General features: G+C 44.5%; 1 protein-coding gene across 2 annotated transcripts in view; it reads right to left on the reverse strand.

Moving 5' to 3' along the window:
• SRPX (sushi repeat containing protein X-linked) overlaps positions 1-21596 on the reverse strand; it is a 140792-nt gene that overhangs the window by 48712 nt on the left and 70484 nt on the right. For both annotated transcript variants that reach the window (XM_020913681.2, XM_070461921.1), the window contains 4 exons: positions 10805-10931; positions 7222-7343; positions 6032-6211; positions 3720-3853 (listed from right to left, as the gene is read on the reverse strand). In XM_020913681.2, coding sequence (XP_020769340.1) covers positions 3720-3853; positions 6032-6211; positions 7222-7343; positions 10805-10931 — 563 coding nt within the window. The remainder of the gene's footprint in view (positions 1-3719; positions 3854-6031; positions 6212-7221; positions 7344-10804; positions 10932-21596) is intronic.

Consider the following 21596-nt stretch of genomic DNA (forward strand, 5'->3'; position numbering starts at 1 on the left):
CTTGGACTGCAAGGAGATCCAACTGGTCCACCCTAAAGGAAATCAGTCCAGAATATTCATTGGGAGGACTGATGCTGAAGCTGAAACTCCAATACTTTGGCCACCTGATGTGAAGAACTGACTCATTGGAAAAGATCCTGATGCTGGGAAGGACCAAAATGTGGGAGGAGAAGGGGACGACAGAGGATGAGATGACTGGATGGCATCACCAACTCAATGGACATGAGTTTGAGTAAGCTTCAGGAGTTGGTGATGGACAGGGAAGCCTGGCATGCTGCAGTTCATGGGGTCACAAAGAGTCGGACACGACTGAGTGACTGAACTGAATTGATCTATTGTTGGTGGGAATGTAAATGGGTGCAGCCCATTTTTCCCTAGTGGGCAAACAGAAAGGCAGTTCCTCAAAAAAATTAAAAATAGAACTACCGTATGATCCAGCAATTCTACTTCTGCATATTTATCCAAAGAAAAAGACTAACTTGAAAAGATCTAAGCACCCCCATGTTCTCTGCAGTGTTATTTTCAATAGTCAAGCTATGGAAACAACCTCAATGTCCCTTGATGGATGAATGGATGAAGAAAATGTAATATCTAAAATGCAATATTTGTTCTTGTTTAGTCACTAAGGCTAAGACACTAAGTTGTCTGACTCTTGTGACTCCCATGGACTGTAGCTCACCAGACTCCTCTATCCATAGGATTCTCCAGGCAAGAATACTGGAGTGGGTTGCCATTTCATTCTCTGGGGGATCTTCCTGACCCAGGGATTGAGCCAGATCTCCTGCACTGACAGGTAGATTCTTTACCCTTGAGCCACCAGAGAAGCCCCAATAAATGTTCACTGAAATGCAAAACAAATGAGACCAGGGGAAATACCAGGCTAAAAAGGTGCATTTTATTTTTGATTGATCATTTGGAAAGGCTGTTCCTCTCTGATTTGATTTAGTTGGCAAGTCACAAATTAAAAAGTTCTGTAGGTCCTTAGCAGATGGCGTTCTCACTGAGTAAGCACAACTTGGCAGTTGGAATGAGGCTGCCCCTTTTATGTGAGAAGTTCACTACCCAGACCGAGGAAGTGTATCTCTGCTGCCACAAAAAGGAATGAACTCTTGCCATTTGCAATGTGAATGTACCTTGAGGGCATTATGTTAAGTAAGTCAAAGAGAAAAAGATAAATATCATATGATCTCTCTTACATGTGGAATCTTAAAAACCCAAAGAACTAAAACAAACTGAGCTCATGAATATAGAGAACAGACTGTTTTCCGACAGTGGGGGCTGGGAGTTGGGCAAAATGGGTGAAGGGGGTCAAAAGGTACAAATTGCTAGTAATAAAATGAAAAACTTATGGGGACGTAATATACAGCCTGGTGACTCTAGTTAATAAAACTGTATTGTATATTTGAGAGGAGCTAGGGGAGTGGATCCTGAAAGGTCTTATCACAAGAAAACCATTTTTAGTAACTACGTATGGTGATGGATGTTAAATGGAAGAGTTATGATAATTTTGCAATATACACAAATATTGGTTCATTATGTTGTCCACCTGAAACTAGTATGTTAGATGTCCATCAAACTTAATTTTTTTTAAAAAAAGAAAATGCTCCAGTCCTCTGAGCTGGTCCTTGGCAAGAACCATGACCTGCTCAACCACATGCCAGGAAGTCTCATCAGTAGCAGCAGTAGCAATAAGGAAACAAAAAAGTAATTTAAGATGAATGATGACTAAATGGAAGAAAGAAAGTTTAAAATCCTTAGGTATGAGAACACCAAGTTTTTATTACAGTTTTACTGAAATATCTCTGTATGGGATGATAGAAGTGGTAGAAGAGTGTAAAAAAAAAGGTAGAAATTACATTTTTCTTATTCTAACAATAACATAAGCCAATCAAACCTTTCTTTGAAGGCTCTGCTTAAAATGCAAATGTAAATATGTTGGAAGGGGGAGGTCACATATCAATACCTTGATATCAAGGATTTTAACCAACTAGTTGATTAGTAACTTAGCAAGTACCTGAAGGAGTGGGCTAGACTAGGGCAGGGGTCAGCAAACATTTTGTGTGTAGGACCAGAGAGTAAAGATTGTAGGTTCCATGGGGCTGGCTGGTCTCTGTTCTAATGGTGCCACTGTGGAATACGGCTAAAAGCAGCCATAAAGAATGCACAAATGAGCAAGCCCTGGCTGCGCTTCAATACAATTTTACTTAAAAATGCCATAGTTTGCCCAACAGAGAAAAAGCAAGTTGTTTGTCTTTTTTATTTTTCCATGGAAATAAGAGGAGGTTGGGAAATATATAGTTATGGGATAGAGCCTGCAAGGCCAGTTCCCCACCCGATGGAGTGTTGTCGCCTTGTGCTACCCCAACAGCAAGCCCCTAGCTGGGACAAGGGGACATAAGGTGGAGGTCAGGTGGCAGGGATTGGAGGTAAAGACGAGATAAATTAGGTTCCTATCAAGGGAGCCCCAAACTTTTTATATGGCTCTTCAGAGTTCATGGGAAGTCCAAGTACATGTGGAGAATAAACAGTTTTATTATTCAATGTCTTAATGCTGAAAAGTTAAATTGTAGCCTTTGAGTAAACCAAGATTGTTCTGAACATCTAGTTCTGTTTACTGTCGTGTGTGTGTGTGTGTGTGTGTGTGCGCGCGCGCGCGCACAAGCATGCACTCAGTTGTGTCTGACTCTGTGAACCCATGAACTACAGCCCGCCAGACTCTTCTGTCCATGGGATTCTCCAGGCAAGGATACTGGAGTGGGTTGCCATTTCCTTTTCCAGGGGATCTTTCCAACTCAGGGATTGAACCCACATCTCTTGCGTCTCCTGCATTGGCAGGCAGATTCTTTACCACTAGCACCACCTGGGTGAAACATTCCTCCCAAAATATGCAACACCACATCTATGACCCAGCACAGCATCCCACCTCTTCAGATTAGCCATTCTTATTGACAACATGCTTCAGGACAAAAATCAAGCAAGTTCTAATTCAATCCTTTCAGTTTCTGGCTTTTTTTCCCCTCCCAAAAGACACTGGTTGACTCATTTTGTAGCTACAAAACTTACACAGATAAGAAGGGCACATTTCCTAGAAAAGCTATCCCCCCCAACTCTGAAGTTCTTAGGAGTCACCTGGAGGTCTTGCTAACAGGTAGTTTCTGATCCAGTGTGTCTTGGGTGGGAGCTTGAGAATCTGCATTCCTAACAAGCTCCCAGGCTGACACAGCTAGTCCACGGACCATGGTTCAGAGAACTGCTTTTCTGAAAGATGCTCACCCCCCTCTGAGGAGCTCTGTGGGAGCTGGGGAAGCTCCCTGAGGTGGCATGTGGGACCTGAGGGCCCCTGGACTCTTCTCAGTTCTTGAGTCAGCCTTCTAGGTAAACAACAGATAGATGGCCTCCCTCCCAGGCATACCCTGGCCGGGTTCAGCAAAGACAATTTATTCTTTGGCTGAACCTGAACAGCATGTCAGTTAGGCTTATTAGTGAAGACAAACCAACCTCATTATTTGGAAAACGATTGGGTTAGCTCTGGGGTGTCAATGCTAATCAGGTTATAGTGCAGACCCAGAAATGAATGGTGGGAGTTCTGAAGTGCCAGTTCCTGAAGTTCCGGGGAAATGGATTAAGAACTGAATCTAGCTTTTGCTTTTGAGTGAAATGGTTGGGCCCTTCCTGTTCAGAGGTCTCCCTCCTGCCTCGGCCCTGCTGCCAGGACTCACCTGTAGCAACCCCAGCTGCAGCCGGTAGAGGAGGTTTCGGGCTGTGGGGGTGGACACAATGAACAGTCTTCTCTTCTCATAAAACTGATCCAAAAGTGCAGCTGCTGTTCTCACGCCGACATTGACATTCATGGCTGTAATCAGAAACAGTTAAGTAGATCAGAAACCCTCTACTGCTTCTGGCTCAATACAGCCTGTGATGAGACACAGAAACATATGTGTAAGAAGTAAACCCTGAGATAAAGACTCAACTAGAAGTCTTCAGTTTATTCTGGAGGTGGTCCCAAAGAGCACTCAGTTGGGGAATGGGGATGCATGTTAGTTTCCTCAGGCTTGTGGTCAACTCATCACCACAAACCTAGGGGCTTCACACACATTCTCTTACAATTCTGGCAGTGCGAAGTTTGGAACGGGTTTCACTGGGGTCAAGTCAAGGCTGTTGGCAGGGCTGTGCCCCCTCCCCCGCCGCCCCCAACCCACATGCCCTGGGGGAGCATCTGTTTCCTTGCCTTTTTTCCAGAATCTAGAGGCCGCCTTGCATTCCTTGGCTCCTAGCCTTTCCTCCACCTTCAAAGCCAACAGCGCAGCAGTTTCCAACCTCACTCCTCTCTGAGAGCAGTTCCACCTCCCTCTTATTAAGGATGCTTGGGATTCCATTGAGCCCACCTGGATAATCCACGTGCTTCTCCCCATCTCAAAATCCTTAATTTACAACTTCCAAGTCCCTTTGGCTACATAAGGTAACACATTCACAGTTTCTGGGGATTACGACGTGGATATGTTTGCAGCGTACCGGAGGTGGGGGGCATTACTCTCCTACCCCAGGAAATGAGACAGGGAAGGAAAGAGGGATGTTCTTTGTATTTTAATGAAATTTAAGAGCCTCAGGCATTTAGCTGTTGATGTCTGTATCTGTGTCTCCGTCTCTCTCTCTGAGCTAATTCTGAGCAGCTAAGATTAAAGGAAAAGCATAAAGATGAGAAAGTACTAGGAAATGAGAAAAAGTGGAGTACAGAAATAGAAGCCATGTCCAGAATTTTCTGGCTAGTCCAAATGTCACACTATGATTGCTACCCAGCCCAATTTTTGTTCCTCAGTAATAACAGCTGACAGGTATTGAAAGTTTTAGTTTCATTATTGTTGCTGTTATCTAGGCTAGAACACTGGAGTGGGTTGCTATTCCCTTCTCCAGGGGATCTTCCCAACCTCGGGACCATATGCCAAGTCTTGCTCAATTCCACTGTTCAATAGATGACCTCATTTCATCCTTTCAACAGCTCCAGAAGAAGGTAAAGTATTTGCTTCCTCATTTGACGTTAGGAGGAAAGATCCCGAAGGCCCAAGATCTGCGGGACTTTCCACCTAGTGCTGCAAAGCAGGGGCTCTATCATCCGTACACAGTAGCGTACTGGCTTTGAAGAAAAGAACAAGGGTATAGCTTTTTTTGTTTGGGTTGCATGAGGTTTTAGTGGTAGCAAGCGACTCTTTATTGTGGCATGTGGGATCTAGTTCCCTGATCAGGGATCAAACCCTGGGCCCCTGTATTGGGAGCGCAGAGTCATAGCCATTGGACTGTCAGGGGAGGTCCCAAGGGTGCAGACTTCGCTAATTCATAATGCCACTGATTTATAATGAACCCTGGGTTCCTACCTCCAGCTTCCTCCTTAGAGGACATTTTTTTTTTTTTTTTTAAGGAAAGAGCGCTATTTATTAGGTTGTGAGTTTCTGTTTCGCCTTTACAGATGCACAAAAGGTCACTGAAAGTATAACTGAGGGAAAGACGTCAGACGAGCCTAACAGAAGACTTCCTAGCTGCGGGCTGGCGGCTGGGCCCCGCGGAGGGGGTCAGCCGCGCCTGCCCAGCGCTGCGCCCGCCGGCCGCTCCCCGACACACTGACAGCGCCTGGCATCATGGTCACCATAAAATAACTCTCATTGGCATCCAAGCTTTATAAAAACACCTTCATTTTTCTCAAAAAGGGCAATCAATAGATACAGAGAAGCCAAACTGAACAGCCTCAACAAAATAAAATTAACACCAGCAGCAAATCCTCTTGCTGAAGACGTGGGGTGGTGCTCGTGCACCAGACTTAGAGGACATGTGAGAGGAATCAGAAGATGAGCAGAGGTGAAGAAGGAGAGTGGGCAAGACGGGCTGCCCAGTTATTGGAAGACTGTTATCACCCAACAGATGAAGATGGCTGGTGCTGAACCTTTCAAAGTATATAGAACAAAAGCCTCCCTGTCCTGGAAATCGGAACCAAAGGGGCTTCAGGGTCTGCTGCTGGCTGGAGAGAGAGCTGCCCTCGTACCTGTGCAGGTGGGTTCAGCGCCAGACCAAGCCAGGTTGGACTGACATACTCGGGCAGAGCTCCCCTGGAGCTCGTAGCCTCCGACGCAGGAGAATTCACACACGGCCCCATAATTATCGCCGTCACTGGAACACTTCATGTAGCCGTTCTCCGGGGCATGGAGCTTGCCGCAGCGTCTCACTGTGTGGGACACAAGCCCAGAGGATGCTCAGTGCTGAGTGCCGCCGCCCCCCACCACAAAGTAAGCAGGGAAGAAGAGGAGTCAGAAACACCAGCTTCTACACTGGGCGGGTGTGTAGGGAGGGGCAGGTGTGGCTACCTGCCAGTGGGTGGGCCTTGGGAGGGTCACTGTTCAAACCAACAAGACCACTGAGATGAACTGATTCAGCTCCCCAGGGTCTAGATAAGGAGGTTGAACCCAGAAGAGGAAGGAGTAAAGATGGCTAGTCATTAGCTACCCAAACCATGAAGCTCAAACTAAACCTTAAAAACCTTTTTTTCCCAAAGGTTCTGGAACACCAAGAACATGATCAGCTGGTGGGCTACCTAAGGGGCTCCTAACCTCCTTCATAGAAGGACTCAAATAGGCTTTGGCTGGTCACTGAAGCCCAGGAGTGGAAAAGCTTTTTTTTTTTTTAGCTTTTATTTTTATTTTTTTCCTCCCAATTATTTTTATTAGTTGGAGGCTAATTACTTTACAATATTGTAGTGGTTTTTGCCATACATTGACATGAATCAGCCATGGATTTACATGTGTTCCCCATCCCGATCCCCCCTCCCGCCTCCCTCCCCATCCCATCCCTCTGAGTCATCCCAGTGCACCAGCCCTGAGCACTTGTCTCATGCATCCAACCTGGACTGGCGATCTGTTTCACACTTGATAATATACATGAAAAGCTATTAAATACTATTGTTCTGGGACAGCCAGCGATGGGCTCATGTAAGACGAGCTTACTGCTCTCTTGGACTCCTTCAATCATCTGCCAGCACTCAACCTCATCCGGATTTGAATTGTGAAATTTAGGCAGTGAGGTGGCACCCTTCCCCTAGCCTCATGATGAGGCAAATCCAGAGCTGGCAAGTCTCCCTCTGACAATGGGCACTCACAGAAGGTTCTAGCTTGAGCCTCTGCTTCCCTCTGTTCTTACAAAGAGAGGGGAAAAAAAAAAGCCAAGAAGCAGTCATCTTACCTCTTACTTTAACTCGAAATTTGCAAGTGCCCTTGTTCTCGGCTCTGTCATAGACTGTGTACTGGATCTTGTGGTCTCCTTCTGGAAAATGCGAGCCTGGGGGTGGGCCTTTTAGAATAACACTTAAAGGGGGAAAAAATCAGAAACACCAAAGATGATCGCTGTAGGCCCTAACAACAATCAGGCCATGATGGCCTAAGGATCAAAGAGGACCATCATGAGTGTTTGTTGAGCACCCATTCTGTTCAAGATACACAGACTCCAAGGGACTGCCATTAGGCCAGTTTTACTAGTTTAATTTTCACAGAAGAGAATTTTCTGAGCTTTACTCTGTTTTGGAAGTGCAGTTTGAGACCAGAAAATGGAAGTCCCCAGTTTCTGGGAAGATCAGACTGGTTTTTCATGTTGGGATGTAGAACAGAGGATGGGAGACGCTAAGAACCCAGAGCCCAAGTCTTCCTTCCTTTGGTTCAAGGGAGACCTGAACTGCCGCCTGATTGGGAGGATGAGGGAATTTTCTTTGAGGGAAATCATTTGAGAGGGTAGTCCCAGCAGTCACTGGCAATTTGGGCCTGCAGGGGGCACTAGAACTTTCTTTGCTTTTTCTATCTCAGTGACGACCTTTCCTGAACAAAAGGCAAATTCACTGTGATTTTCATGGTGATCACAATAATAACTCAAGTTGTTATTATCTTTATTATTAGTTAGTATTATAATTATTATTATTCTTTGTGCTGTGTGTGCTGAGTCACTCAGTTGTGTCTGACTCTTTGCAACCCCATGGACTGTAGCCTGCCAGGCTCCTCTCTCCCTGGGGATTCTCCAGGCAAGCATACTGGCGTGGGTTGCCATTCCCTCTTCCAGGGGATCTTCCCAACCCAGGGATCGAACCCAGTTTCCCGTATTGCAGGCAGATTCTTTACCTTCTGAGCTACCAGGGAAGCCCGGTATATAAACCTTACACATGTCTGGCCTGGTTCTACACATTTTATATATATATATGTGTGTGTGTGTGTGTGTGTGTGTGTGTGTATACACACACATACATATACAGTAGTTTATTTAATCCTCTCAACAACTCTATGACATAGGCATTATTATATCCATTTCACAGATGAGGAAACTGAGCCACCAAAAGATCAAGGAACCCACCCAAGGTCACAGAGCAAGGGTGACTCCCACATCTTTCTTCTCAGTTGTCTGATAAGAATATCAGTAGGTACAATATGATCAATTGTTTTTCAATAGATAATTTCCCTTCTCTCTACACGTCTGAGGAATGAAAAGAATATTGACTGACAATGTGCATGTGAAATTCTCACTGTCACCATTGAGGAGAACCTTCCACACAGGTGGACAAGGCAGTTGTTTACAAGTATGTAGTGAGGGGTGTTACAAGAGTGCCAGACATCCCAGCATTACAGACATGTCACGCTGGGCCTTAGGTGCTTTAAGGTCCTCATCAGCAAGCACACTTTAAAAGCAGATAAACATGAGAGGAATCAGACTTCAAACATGAGTGGCCACTCACCTTTTGGAGACTCTCTTTCATGTGTGACATGCAAATAACAGTCATAGGGCATAAATATGGGAGCTCACAGGAAGCAGTCTTCTCAGCACCTAACACTAGAACCTTCCCCTCCAGAAGGGGACTACAGAACAGAAACTTGCAAAAGACATGAGGAAAAGAAGAGAAATGCCAGAGAAGCAAAGAGGCCAAGCAAGAGCTGAAAAGGGGGAAAAGACACCCTTATCTGAACTCCTCATTCTGCTCCACACCTCTGATGGCTCTGGGCTGTAGAATTTAGGAAGCCAATAGCTGTTCTGAACAGATGGTTCAGGCTACTAAGATGCTCTTTCAAAATGTCACATTTCTAACTGTAACACACAGATTACCACGAAAATGCCAAGGTGAATATCCTTGCTAGATAACTAGAGTCATCTGATGACCTGATATTGTGTGTATATTATACCAGATTTCAATAGCAATCGCAGTTGTGAGAATCTAAGAATCTGTTATGGGCTAGGGGTAGAGCCAGGCATCGTGCCAGGCCCCAAAAGATTTAACAATTGGTAAAAGCCAATCCCTGACGATATCAAGGGCTTCCCAGGTGGCTCAGGGGTAAAGGACCCGCCTGCCTGCCAATGTAGGAGACCTGGGTTTGATCCCTCCCTGGGTCAGGAAGATCCCCTGGAGGAAGAAATGGCAACCTACTCCAATTTTCTCCCTGGAGAATCCCATGGCCAGAGGAGCCTGGCAGGCTAAAGTCCATGGGGTCACAAAGAGTTGGACATGACTGAGCACACACACATGACGCATGACATGGTTATATCAACTGTGACTTATATTTTTAATCCCCATTGCCTAAAGTTTCTCCTTAAGGGGTGACATATGTATGTGACAGCAAATAAATAATTTCTTAATACTCACACTTTATCTTTGAGGAATTACAAGGGGAAACATAACAAATATGATCTAAGCTAGATGGTGGGAAAAAGTATCAGGCTGTCAGAACAAAATGTCCTAGGGGTGAAAGACGGAGCCTCTTCCTAGAAGAAAATGTTCTTTTATGGCTAATAATGGCTTAGAAACATATTCTCTTGCCCAGCCTGGGTTGACAGAATTCTAGAAAGCCTTGCCCTGCTGTATGGCTCACCAGGGGTAAGTTAGAGGTGTTCTTTGTCCACAGATGGAAACTCGGTGGGGAGGTCTAATAGGACCGTGTACTCTAGGCATGGATGTGAACATGCCACTTCATGTCTGAAGAAGTGACCTCCAGGGAACATGAGGGCCTATCCATAGCCGCAGGGGCACAGGCGCAGCTGCTAGATTATAACAACATGTGGCTGAACTTCACTGAAGGGAACCACCCATTTTTAAAGATTTTGGGGATGTATTTCAGACTCTTTGTGCAGTTGGTCCTGGAGAAGGGGGTTGGGGTGGGGAAGAAGGCAGAAGGACTCCTTCTCTTTTATTTACAAGTGGTTTAAGTGTTTAATGGTCATATATTAAAAAATTAAAAATCAAAAGTTGTGAAAGAAACAGGTGCCAAAACACAAGAGGTTTTGGAGTTCTGTTCGAAAACATACTCCCCGAGCACAAGGGGGCGACGCTGAGCTCCACCTGGGAGACATAGGTTCCCAGGGAGGCGGTGGCTTAGGACCGCCTGGGTAGAGGGCCTAGCAGACAATGGCAGTGAGTCTTTCCCTGAATTAACCACTTGGCTTCCTCTTCCTCCTTCTGTCCCTTTTCCTCCTGTTTCCCCACCACTCCTTCTGGCTTCCTTTCTTTTCTTCAACAAATAGTTACTAAGCAGCAACTATGTGCTAGGCATGGTTCTGGGCACTAAGGATATGGCTGCAAACACACTGTAGTTGAGACAGGCAATAAACAGATACATAAGTGAAGAATGTAGTATGCCAGACAGTGAAGAAAAATAAAGAAATGAATGAGGTGTGGCTGAAAGAGTGCTGTACGGAGTCCAAAAGCATACACTGACCAGCAGATACACACTTCTTATTCTTGGTAGTGAACTTCTCACATAAACAGGCAACCTCATTCCAGCTGCCAAGTCGCACTTACTCAGTGAGAATGCCGTCTGCTGTGTCTCTTCCCTCGGGCGTCTCCCAGGACACTCGGGCTGTCAGCTTGTTGGGTTCTGCAACGCGTTCCTTCACACTTGGACACTTGATTCTAGGAGGTTCGAGATCTGAAAATATAATCAGAATATTCTCACCATCATCAGGAAATATCAACCTGGGGTTTGACACCCAACCCACCACTGGACATGCCCAAAGCTCTGTGCTGAGTTGTGTCTGACTCTTTGTGACCCCATGGACTGTAGCTCACCAGGCTCCTCTGTCCATGAGATTTCCCAGAGGAAGAATACTAAAATGGGTTGTCATTTCCTTCTCCAGGGGATCTTCCTGACCCAGGGATTGGACCCTTGTCTCTTGTATCTCCTGCATTGGCAGGCAGGTTCTTTACCACTGCACCATCTTTGTGGGTGCCCAAAGCTCTAGGTGCTCCCTATTTTTGAAGGGTTTCTTCACCCCTTCTATATTTATCTTCTTTCCCTTCATCTTGCCCCTTCTTGTCTGCCGAGTTCAACTTTTTATTTTGTATTGGGATATGCATGCGTGTTCAGTTGCTTCAGTCATGTCTGACTCTCTGCGACCCTATGGACTGTAGCTCATCAGGCTCCTTTGTCCATGGGAGTCTCCAGACAAGAATACTGGAGTGGGTTGCCATGCCCTCCTCCAGGGGATCTTACCAACCCAGGGATCAAACCCGAGGCCTCCTGCATCTTCTGCATCACAGGTGGGTTCTTTACCACTCAGCCACCAGGGAAGCCCGTATTGGGGTAGAGCCGATTAACAGTGATTGTGATAGTTACAGGCGCACAGCAGAGTGACTCAGCTGTGTGTGTGTGTGAGTGTGTGTGTGTGTGTGTGTACACATATATTTGTATCCATTCTACCCCATTCTCCCCTCCTACCCAGGCTGCCACATCACACTAAGCAGAGTTTCCAGTGATATGCCTGCTGAGTTTTAAAGACTGTGTGAGTACTTACCTGTGTATGGCTAAACCAGCAATCAACTGGTCTTGCTAGTGTCTTGTAGGGTAATTTATCAGCTACAGCAACTTCTTCCCCATGCTTCCAAACTCTGCCTGTTGACTTGGCAACATAGCAGTTACCCAACTAGAAATCATTCAGCCATAGTGAGTCCTTCCTGCTTTAAAGACAGTATCATCAGATACTAGAGAAAAGTGCCTTAGGTATCATCTAGTTTGATTCAATTCAAGGCAACAAATCTTTAATGAGGACCAGCCTTCCCCAAGGCATCATTTTAGCTCCTGGGCTTGGGCATGCAAAGGCAAGAGAATCATGTTATTTTCAGAGTTGACATTCTGTTGAGGGGATTATGTCACCATATGTGAAATATGACACGAGGTAGAAAATTAACACTGCTCTAGACTACATAAAAGTAAATGCTATGGAGGCTTACAGGAGTTACCCAATGATCTCATTTTACAGATCAGGAAACTGAGCCTCAGACAGCATAAGTGATCTATTTAAGGCCAGGCATGGGAATAATGAGAATGTGAATTATAACCCAAATTAGAGCACTTATTCTTAGAACAGACTTCTTTGGTGACTCAGGGTAAAGAATCTTCCTGCAATGCAGCAGACCCAGGTTCAATCCCTGGGTTGGGAAGATCCCCTGGAGAAGGGAATGGCAACCTACTCCAGTATTCTTGCCTGGAGAATTCCATGGATAGAGGAGCCTGGTGAGCTGCAGTCCAAGGGGTCGCATAAGAGTCAGACATGACTGAGTGACTAACACATGCACACACAACGTGAAATCACAAGAAGGGAGAATTCAAACTTTTACAAGCTCTACTTGATGATTTTCAACAGGCAGAGAATGTATTTTTAAGAGGGCAGAGTAAATTAACATTTTGATTTGCATTATTTTACATGTCAACTGGTAATTGTTTATTTTTTTTCATTTATTTTTATTAGTTGGAGGCTAATTACTTTACAATATTGTAGTGGTTTTTGCCATACATTGACATGAATCAGCCATGGATTTACATGTGTTCCCCATCCCGATCCCTCCTCCCACCTCCCTCCCCATCCTATCCCTCTGGGTCTTCCCAGGGCACCAGGCCTGAGCACTTGTCTCATGCATCCAACCTGGGCTGGTGATCTGTTTCACCCTTGATAGTATACTTGTTTCAATTCTATTCTCTCAGAACATCCCACCCTCGCCATATGACCCAGCAATACCACTCCTGGGCATACACACTGAGGAAACCAGAACTGAAAGAGACATGTACACCCCAATGTTCATCGCAGCACTGTTTATAATAGCCAGGACATTGAAGCAACCTAGATGCCCATCAGCAGACAAATGGATAAGGAAGCTATGGTACATATACACAATGGAATATTACTCAGCCATTAAAAAGAATTCATTTGGCTCAGTTCTAATGAGATGGATGAAACTGGAGCCCATTATACAGAGTGAAGTAAGCCAGAAAGATAAAGACCAATACAGTATATTAACGCATATATATGGTAATTGTTTAAATACTACTATAGCCTGAATGAAAATGAAATGTGCTTTGATTCTGAATCACAAACATTTCTGAGAGACTAAATGCACCAAGTCAAGTCTTCATACACTTTCTCTTGTGTCTTGTCCAATAACTGTCATTTTATTTAGGGAAAGAAATCACGAATAATTTGTTAAACAGTAATGTCTTCAGCGATCCAAATTCATTTTCATTCAATGCCATGCCTCAGTGGAGGGTGAATTTACAGCCATAATATGCTAATCCTAAAGTGAATAACTATATTTTATTAAATCTAAGTCACCAATTGTGAGATGCATGCTAATTTCAGGGATAGTAACTGTGAAAAAAAATATGCTTCTTAGAACTTATAGTTTATCAAAGAGATGGTGAGATGAAAGCTGCTTTAAATGAGTTAGAGGTGTCTATTTTCAGTTGCTAAGATGTTAAAAACAATCCTTTTTTGTTTTTACTATGAGAGGTGATAGAAGACATACTTTTATAGTTCAGATGAACATTTTTCAGCTTTGGGTGAATCAGAAAGATATGTATATAATACCTGCCCCCTGCTGGTCAAATATAGTCAGCAAGCTCATAATAGAAAGCATATTTATTTTTTAAAAAATTGAAGCCAAGGGACTCCCCTGGCCGTCCATGGTTAGGACTCTGTGCTTCCACTGCATGGGGTGCAGGTTCAATCCCTGATCAGGGGACTAGGATCCCACATGCTGCATGGCATGGGCAAAAATATTTTTTAAAAGAGGGGGGTGTGAAAATGAATTATATCTCAGTTAAAAATGCTGTACTGTGGCCCAGGGGTAAAGAACCTGCCTGCCAATGCAGGAGACACAGATTTGATCCCTGGGTCGGGAAGATCCCCTGGAGAAGGAAACGGCAACCCACTCTAGTACTCTTGCCTGGGAAATCCCAAGGACAGAGGAGCCTGGTGGGCTACAGCCCATGGGGTTGCAAAAGAGTCAGGCATGACAGAGTGACTGAACAACAATACTGAATCTAGAAAAAAAATTAAAGCCATAAAGGAGAGGAGGAGGAAGGGAAATAGCTTTCAATATAAAATTACTTAGTGTTACCATATTTTCTTGGAGCAACACTGTCAGAGTGAAAAGATATTCTTACCCTTTGTGTCATGTAAACTAAACATCTGGATGATATGCTGGATTGTTTTCCCTATAAACTAGACATACTGACACTGAGCAAACACAGCTCCAAATTAGGTTATCTGGGTGAATAGTCTCAGAGCTTCCCAAAGCCAGCTTCTGACAGCTAACAATGATCAGTCGAATTTGGCCTACTTTTTCAGAAGCAGTGTTCTTCCAAACAAGAACCAAGAGGAAATAAAGCACTAACGATAATAACTAATATTTATTTACTGACCCTCCCTGCATTATTTCACTGAATTCTCGCCACCAACCACTAGACTAAACCTTGTTGTTATCATCCCCATTTATAGTCTGGGAAGCCTTTCCTCTCTTTGGGAACTTCTTTGCGGTCTGGGATTTTAAGACATGATCACATATTTTTAAATTATTTTAATCAGTCAAAGACTTCTGTGTGTCTGCCTACTGCTGAGCTAATTATTTCCCTCCATCCTCTGCATACACATTCTTTCCCGGTCATCGCATCCACCTTCCCCATAAACCCTGGAAAAGCGGCAGCAGAGCGGACCCCTGTCAGATTCTCAAGCATCAGGCCCTTTTTTTCAGCTGATGAGACTAGCTGGCCTGCCCTCCAGCAGATGCTCCAGAAACTGAAGCCTATTATTACACAGCCGTGGCCATCATTGCTATTTCTACATTATTATAAATTTCCATGAATCAAATAAACAAAGTTACTATAGAAACCTGATCACAATTCCTTGTTGAGTCAGAGCACCCACAGGGCCAGTTACGGTGTGGCAACCCGGCAACTCTCACGAACATCCTGGCCTCTGCCCCACTCACTGGAGACAACTGACAAACTATCCCCTGCCTCTGTGCTCTAGTTTCTTCTCTGCATATAAAATACCAGAAACAAACATGTCACACTGTGTCAACCACTGTTTATCTGTGAAGCTATACTACATACTTGGGAATATTTACTATGTTTAACCAGATAGATGGTGGGAATAAAAAAGAGGGTGAGGGCTTCCCTGGTGCTCCAATGGTTAAGAATTTGCCTGCCAATGCAGAAGATACAGGTTTGATCACTGGTCCAGGAAGATTCCCCATGCTGTGGAGCAAGTAAACCCATGTGCCACAACTCCGGAGCCTGTGCTCCAGAGCCCAGGAGCCGCAACTGCTGAAGCCCATTCACCCTAGAGCCCGTGCTCTACAACAAGAGAAGCTACCAGGATGAGAAGCCCGCGCATCACAAGTAGAGAGTATCTCCCATTCTCTGCAAGTGGAGAAAAGCCCATGTATGTCCATTTCTTCAGAAGAAAAGTTTTCCTGGGCCTGTGACCCTCCAGAAAGAAGATTCGATTCCAAGCCTTGTTTCAAGTTATTTATGGCCATGGGATGGGTTCCACCAGTGAGCTGTGAGAAAAAATGACATGTGCAACTTCTGGGTTGTGCTTTAAAAAGGTATGTGTGTGTTTGGGGCAGGAGGTACTCTCCTCTTTCTTTTTCCACCACCCTGGTTTGAATGTGTATGAAGTGGTGAGCTGTGAACAGCCATCTTTGATTGCAGATGAAAGCTGCAAGTTGAGAGTAGAAGAAAAAATGAGGAAGAGGTTGGGTCTAGGACACTGCCTGGACATTTATATGAGAATGGAAGTTCTAACTTGTTTAAAGTATTATGATTTTGGCCTTATTAATATACCTGGAAATAGGATATAAGCAACCACACCTGTTTTTTTCAAATTTGGTATGACATCTTCCAACATGTATTATTTCATTAGTGATTTCTAAGCTCTGATTTCTAACAAAGAATACTCTGGTGAATTTCCTGGGAAGGTGGCTACCCATAATCCCCTTATATACATGCAGTTCCTCCTACCAACAATAAAATGGGAAAGATTAGAGTCCCTTCAAGAAAATAAAGGGAACATTTCATGCTAAGATGGGCACAATAAAGGACAGAAATGGCAAGGGCCTATCAGAAGCAGAAGAGATTAAGAAGAGGTGGTAAGAATACACAGAAGAACTATACAAAAAAGGTCTTACTGACCCAGATATCCATGATGATGTGATCACTCGCCTAGAGCCAGACATCCTGGAGTGTGAAGTCAAGTGGTCTTTGGAAGCATTACTAGAAACAAAGTTACTGAAGGTGACAGAATTCCAGCTGAGCTATTTAAAATCCTAAAACATGATGCTGTGAAAGTGCTGAACTCAATATGTCAGCAAATTTGGAAAACTCAGCAGTGGCCACAGGACTAAAAATTGTCAGTTTTCATTCCAATTCCAAAGATGAGCAATGCCAACAAATATTCAAAATACTGCACAATCATGCTCATTTCACATGCTAGGCAAGGTAATGCTCAAAATACTTCAAGCTAGGCTTCAACAGTACAAGAACCGAGAACTTCCAGATGTAAGCTGGATTTAGAAAAGGCAGAGGAACCAGAGATCAAATTGCCAACATCTGTTGGATCATAGAAAAAGCAAGGGAATTCCATAAAAACATCTACTTATGTTTCATTGACTACAGAAAACCCTTTGACTGTGTGAATCACAGCAAACTGGGGAAAATTCTTAAAGAGATGAAATACCAGACCACCTTAACTGCCTCCTGATAAACCTGTATGCAGATCAAGAAGCAACAGTTAGAAGCAAGAGGTAGAAGAACTGGACATTGGACAATGGACTGATTCCAAATTGGGAAAGGGGTACATCAAGGCTGTATATTGTCACCCTGCTTATTTAACTTATATGCAAAGTACTTCATGTGAAATGCCGGACTGGATGAAGCACAAGCTGGCATCAAGATTGCAGGGAGAAAAAAAAACAAAAAAAGATTGCAGGGAGAAATATCAATAACCTCAGATATGCAGATGACACCACCCTTATGGCAGAAAGTGAAGAGGAACTAAAGAGCCTCTTGATGAAGGTGAAAGAGGAGAGTAAAAGAGCTGACTTAAAACTCAGCATTCAAAAAACTAAGATCATGGCATCAGGTCTCATCACTTCATGGCAAATAGATGAGGGAAAAAATGGAAAACAGAAACAGACTTAATTTTCTTGGGCTCCAAAATCACTGCAGATGGTGACTGCGGCCTAAAAATTAAAAGATGCATGCTCCTTGGAAGAAAAGCTATGACCAACCTAGACAGCATATTAAAAGGCAGAGACATCACTTTGCCAACAAAGTTTCATCTAGTCAAAGTTGTGGTTTTTCCAGTAGTCACGTACGGATGTGACAGCTGGATCATAAAGAAGGCTGAGGGCTGAAGAATTGATGCTTTCAAACTGTGGTGTTGGAGAAGACTTGAGAGTCCCTTGGACTGCAAGGAGATCAAACCAGTCAATCCTAAAGGAAATCAATCCTGAATATTCATTGGAAGGACTGATGCTGAAGCTCCAATAGTTTGCTACCTGATGTGAACAGCTGATTCATTGGAAAAGACCCTGATGCTGGGAAAGACTGAAGGCAGAAGCAGAAGGGGCAACAGAGATGAGATGGTTGGATGGCATCACTGATGCAATAGATATGAACTTGGGCAAACTCCAGGAGATGGTGGGGGACAAGGAGGCCTGGCAGGCTGCAGTCCATGGGGTTGCAAAGAGTTGGACACAACTGAGCAACTGAACAACAGCAACCTTCTACCAAGAGGTAGAGTCTGCCTCCCCTCCATCTGAATCTGTGCCTGGCTTGTAACTTGCTTTGACCGACAGAATGCAAGGGAAGTGATCCTATGCCAGTCCCAGGCATAGGCCCTTAAAGAGTCTGGCACCTTCTGTGCTTACTAGCTCAGAAGCCAGCTGCCATCTAAGAAAGCCCAATTATCTGACTTGAGAGGTCAAGTGGAGAAAATGAGAAATGAAGGGAGAGAGAAAAAGGGACTCAAATGTTAGCCAGTATAGCGACCTCTGAGTGAGATGCTGCACACAGGAGTGAAGCCATCTTGGATCCTCCAGCCCCAGACATTGGCCATGACTATGTGCAACAAAGGTGAGCTGTCTCCACCAAGCGCTGCCCAAATTGCCAACCCAAACAACCATGAGCCATAACATGGTTGATTGAAGCCACTAAGTTCTGGGTGATTGGTTGTGCAGCAATAGATTACTGACACAAACATAAAATAGTTGGAGGTTGTTGATGGAGGGAAGAAGTGGCCATTTCCTGTCACAGAGAGAGAGTGACTAACCAAGGCAGAACAAACCTGGCCACTGAAAACTTCCCTCGTTGCTTGCTTCCCCCAGCTAGATTGTAATCCATGTGCATGTCCCTGAACAGAGTTTCCACTTCTTTGGCACCATATGAGATATGAGGAAACTTTCCCAATGGACCAAAGAGTTGAGAAGCAAAGAATTCCACAGTTGGAAGTCACTATCTTCATCAGAAAGGTGCCAAACTAAAAATTCATTGGGGATATACTACAGCGGTGCAATAACAGTTTACCTGTTTAGTTTGTGCTAAAAATCATGCCAGTTTAAAAAGTGGAGCAGTATCTCAGACTTCCAAGGTGGTAGTGTAAACCACTGGAGACCTCAAGTTTCCAATGCAGGGGACGCGGGTTCCATCCCTGATCAGAGAGCTAGATTTTGCATGCCCTGGTTGGGCAAGTTCTACATGCCACGCAGTGGGGTCAAAAAAAAAGTGGAGTAGTATATCAATCAAGCAACTTGTTGCAAAGCTGAAACTAGCTTCCTGAAAGTTTATAAAACAATGTGTATTTGTCAACATGGGAAAAATTTTGTATGATTTCAGAGCATTTACAGCAATGCCCTGATACATTTATTCTCAGCCCCACGACATTTGTATCCTCAACTGAATCTCTAGAAATAATACCATTCTGCCCAGCAAACTTCCTTGTGGGTCACTGGGTCAATGGAGCTGTCAGATAATTGGGAAGCCGGAAAAGTAATCCATCAATTTGCATATCTAAAACTGCAGAGATTTTTTTTTTATTCCAGACTTCCATTTGTGTTAACTCACCAACTATTCTATTCCACAGGAAATATAAAATAAGCAGAGAGTAATTTCAGGAAGCAAGATGGTTTGTACATGGTCTTTTGTTAAAACATCTCAATGGGGCTCCCTGTGTATCTGAAGATACTTGCTCGGTTTTCATTGTCCATGGGTTTTAAATTTACTTGAATTTTTTTTCTCTTCCTGTTGGCCTAGGGAAAAGTGTTGGTCCAAAAGAGAGGACCTGTAATTATAACTGTCCATTGTTATATCTACATGCCAATGTAACCGGAAAGGACTAAAAATGGAAAGAAAGAAAAAAATATACCCCAAAACAATAGTTGTTACAGTCTATGGGGTTGGTTTTATATATATATATATATCAATGGAAGTTGTGGCTCTCTAAATATTTTACCCTCCTGCAATTTGCAGTATGTTTTTTTTCCCTCCTACATTGACTTATTTCTATCTATATCTGTTTTTTAAATAACCATGGACACTGAGTCTACTGCCAGAGTGTAGGCTGCCTAAGAGAATGAATTTTGACTTGTGGTCCTTTCAAATTAGCCAGGCCACAGAACTGACCACCTCAGCATCAAAAGCCAGCCCAGGGTTCTCTCTTCCCTCTAGATCTGAAGGAGAACTGAGAGGATTTCCTTAGCACTCAGCACAGCTGGACCTAGAGCCATTGCTCAAGGCAGTGTAGAAATCTGAGAATTCCTTGGCCACCATATGTCAGCTCCTAAACTAGCCTGAGGTTCCAAGCTGTGCTCACAGACCCCCGAGCCCTGCCAACATACCAAGCCAATAAACTCATTTAATAATACATTGAAAGCCAAAGAGTCCATGACATCCCTGGAGTAAAATTCACAGGGGACAAACTCCAGCTTATCTGTCACAGAATCAAAGAAAGATTTGCCTGCTTGCTGTGTCTTATTTCTCTTTTTTTTTTTCCTGGGAGCTCATTGATCACTGATCTCCTTTTCACCCCTCCCACTGCATGCACCAATTCCCCTACCCCCAAAGATGTCTGTACCTTTCTCTGTCCCACTCTAAGATCAATCCCCTGGAATTGGGGTTCATTTCTTAGTTTTTTCTCTCTCCCTCTGGGAAGGTTCCAGGCCCATCTGGTCCGGCTTAAGACATGCTTGTTGCTTTTTGAAAACAATCAGCACTTTCTTTCCATTGTTAGAAACAATCTGGACATCTGAAAACTGTGATCCCTGGAGGATTCTGCCAGTGCTTGCTCAGCAGGGAGATTTTCGAGTATCTCCTCCCCTCCCATCACCTCTGCCCCTTCCAATGTGAGGGAACAGACATTCAAAGCCGGGGGGGGGGGGGGGGGGGGGGGGGAGATGGGTGGGCGGTGGAGTGGAGTGTTCTGAAGAGCTAGCTTGCACACTCCAAGTCACCAGGCAGCGAGTGAAAGCAACATCTGGGAGGGGCTCTTAAACCTCAACATCTGGCCTCAGGTCATGTCCTTCTAGAAGAGTGTGCCTGGAGCTCACAGCCTGAGGACTACCCTACATGCATGGGCTGAGCAGGGCCGCTTTGCAGGCTCCTCCTCACTGAGAACGACAGCGATTTACAGGGAGATGTCTAAGACCTCAGAGCAAGGCTGCTGAGGACTTCTTGGTGGTCCAGTGGTTGGGAATCCGCCTGCCAGCACAGGGGAGACGGGTTCAATCCCTGGTCCGGGAAGATTCCACATGCCTCCGGGCAACTAAACCTGTGTGACACAACTACGTGTGCCTAGAGCCCGTGTTCCACAACAAGAGAAGCTACCACAATGAGAAGCCCGCACATCACAACTAGAGAGTAGTCCTCCACTCAGCACAACTAGAGAAAGTCCACGTGCGGCAACAAAGACACAGTACCACCAAAACAATAAAGAAAGAAAGAAAGAGGCTTCTGTGGCACAGATTCTGTTGGAAGTTGTTTTTAAATCATCACCTGCACTGAAATCTTTACTGCCTGTACTGAAATTCTCAAATTGACATGTCTTGGACTCCTTCTGCCAGCTGGGTGCCAGCTAGGTTTGCCAATGGGAGGCACTCCCATGAGGACAGAGGGCAAGACGAAGAGGGAAGCCATTAGGCTTCTGGTAGGGGCTTTCATGAAGGTTTCCTGGGCTCCTGGCTTCATTCTCATCCATGATGGTGTCAGCTGCAGACATGTCAGCCTCAGGGTGAGTTTATGGACTTTGGGTAACACCACTAG

Source organism: Odocoileus virginianus, chromosome X (assembly GCF_023699985.2).
Source record: "Odocoileus virginianus isolate 20LAN1187 ecotype Illinois chromosome X, Ovbor_1.2, whole genome shotgun sequence".
NCBI classification, from domain to species: domain Eukaryota; kingdom Metazoa; phylum Chordata; class Mammalia; order Artiodactyla; family Cervidae; genus Odocoileus; species Odocoileus virginianus.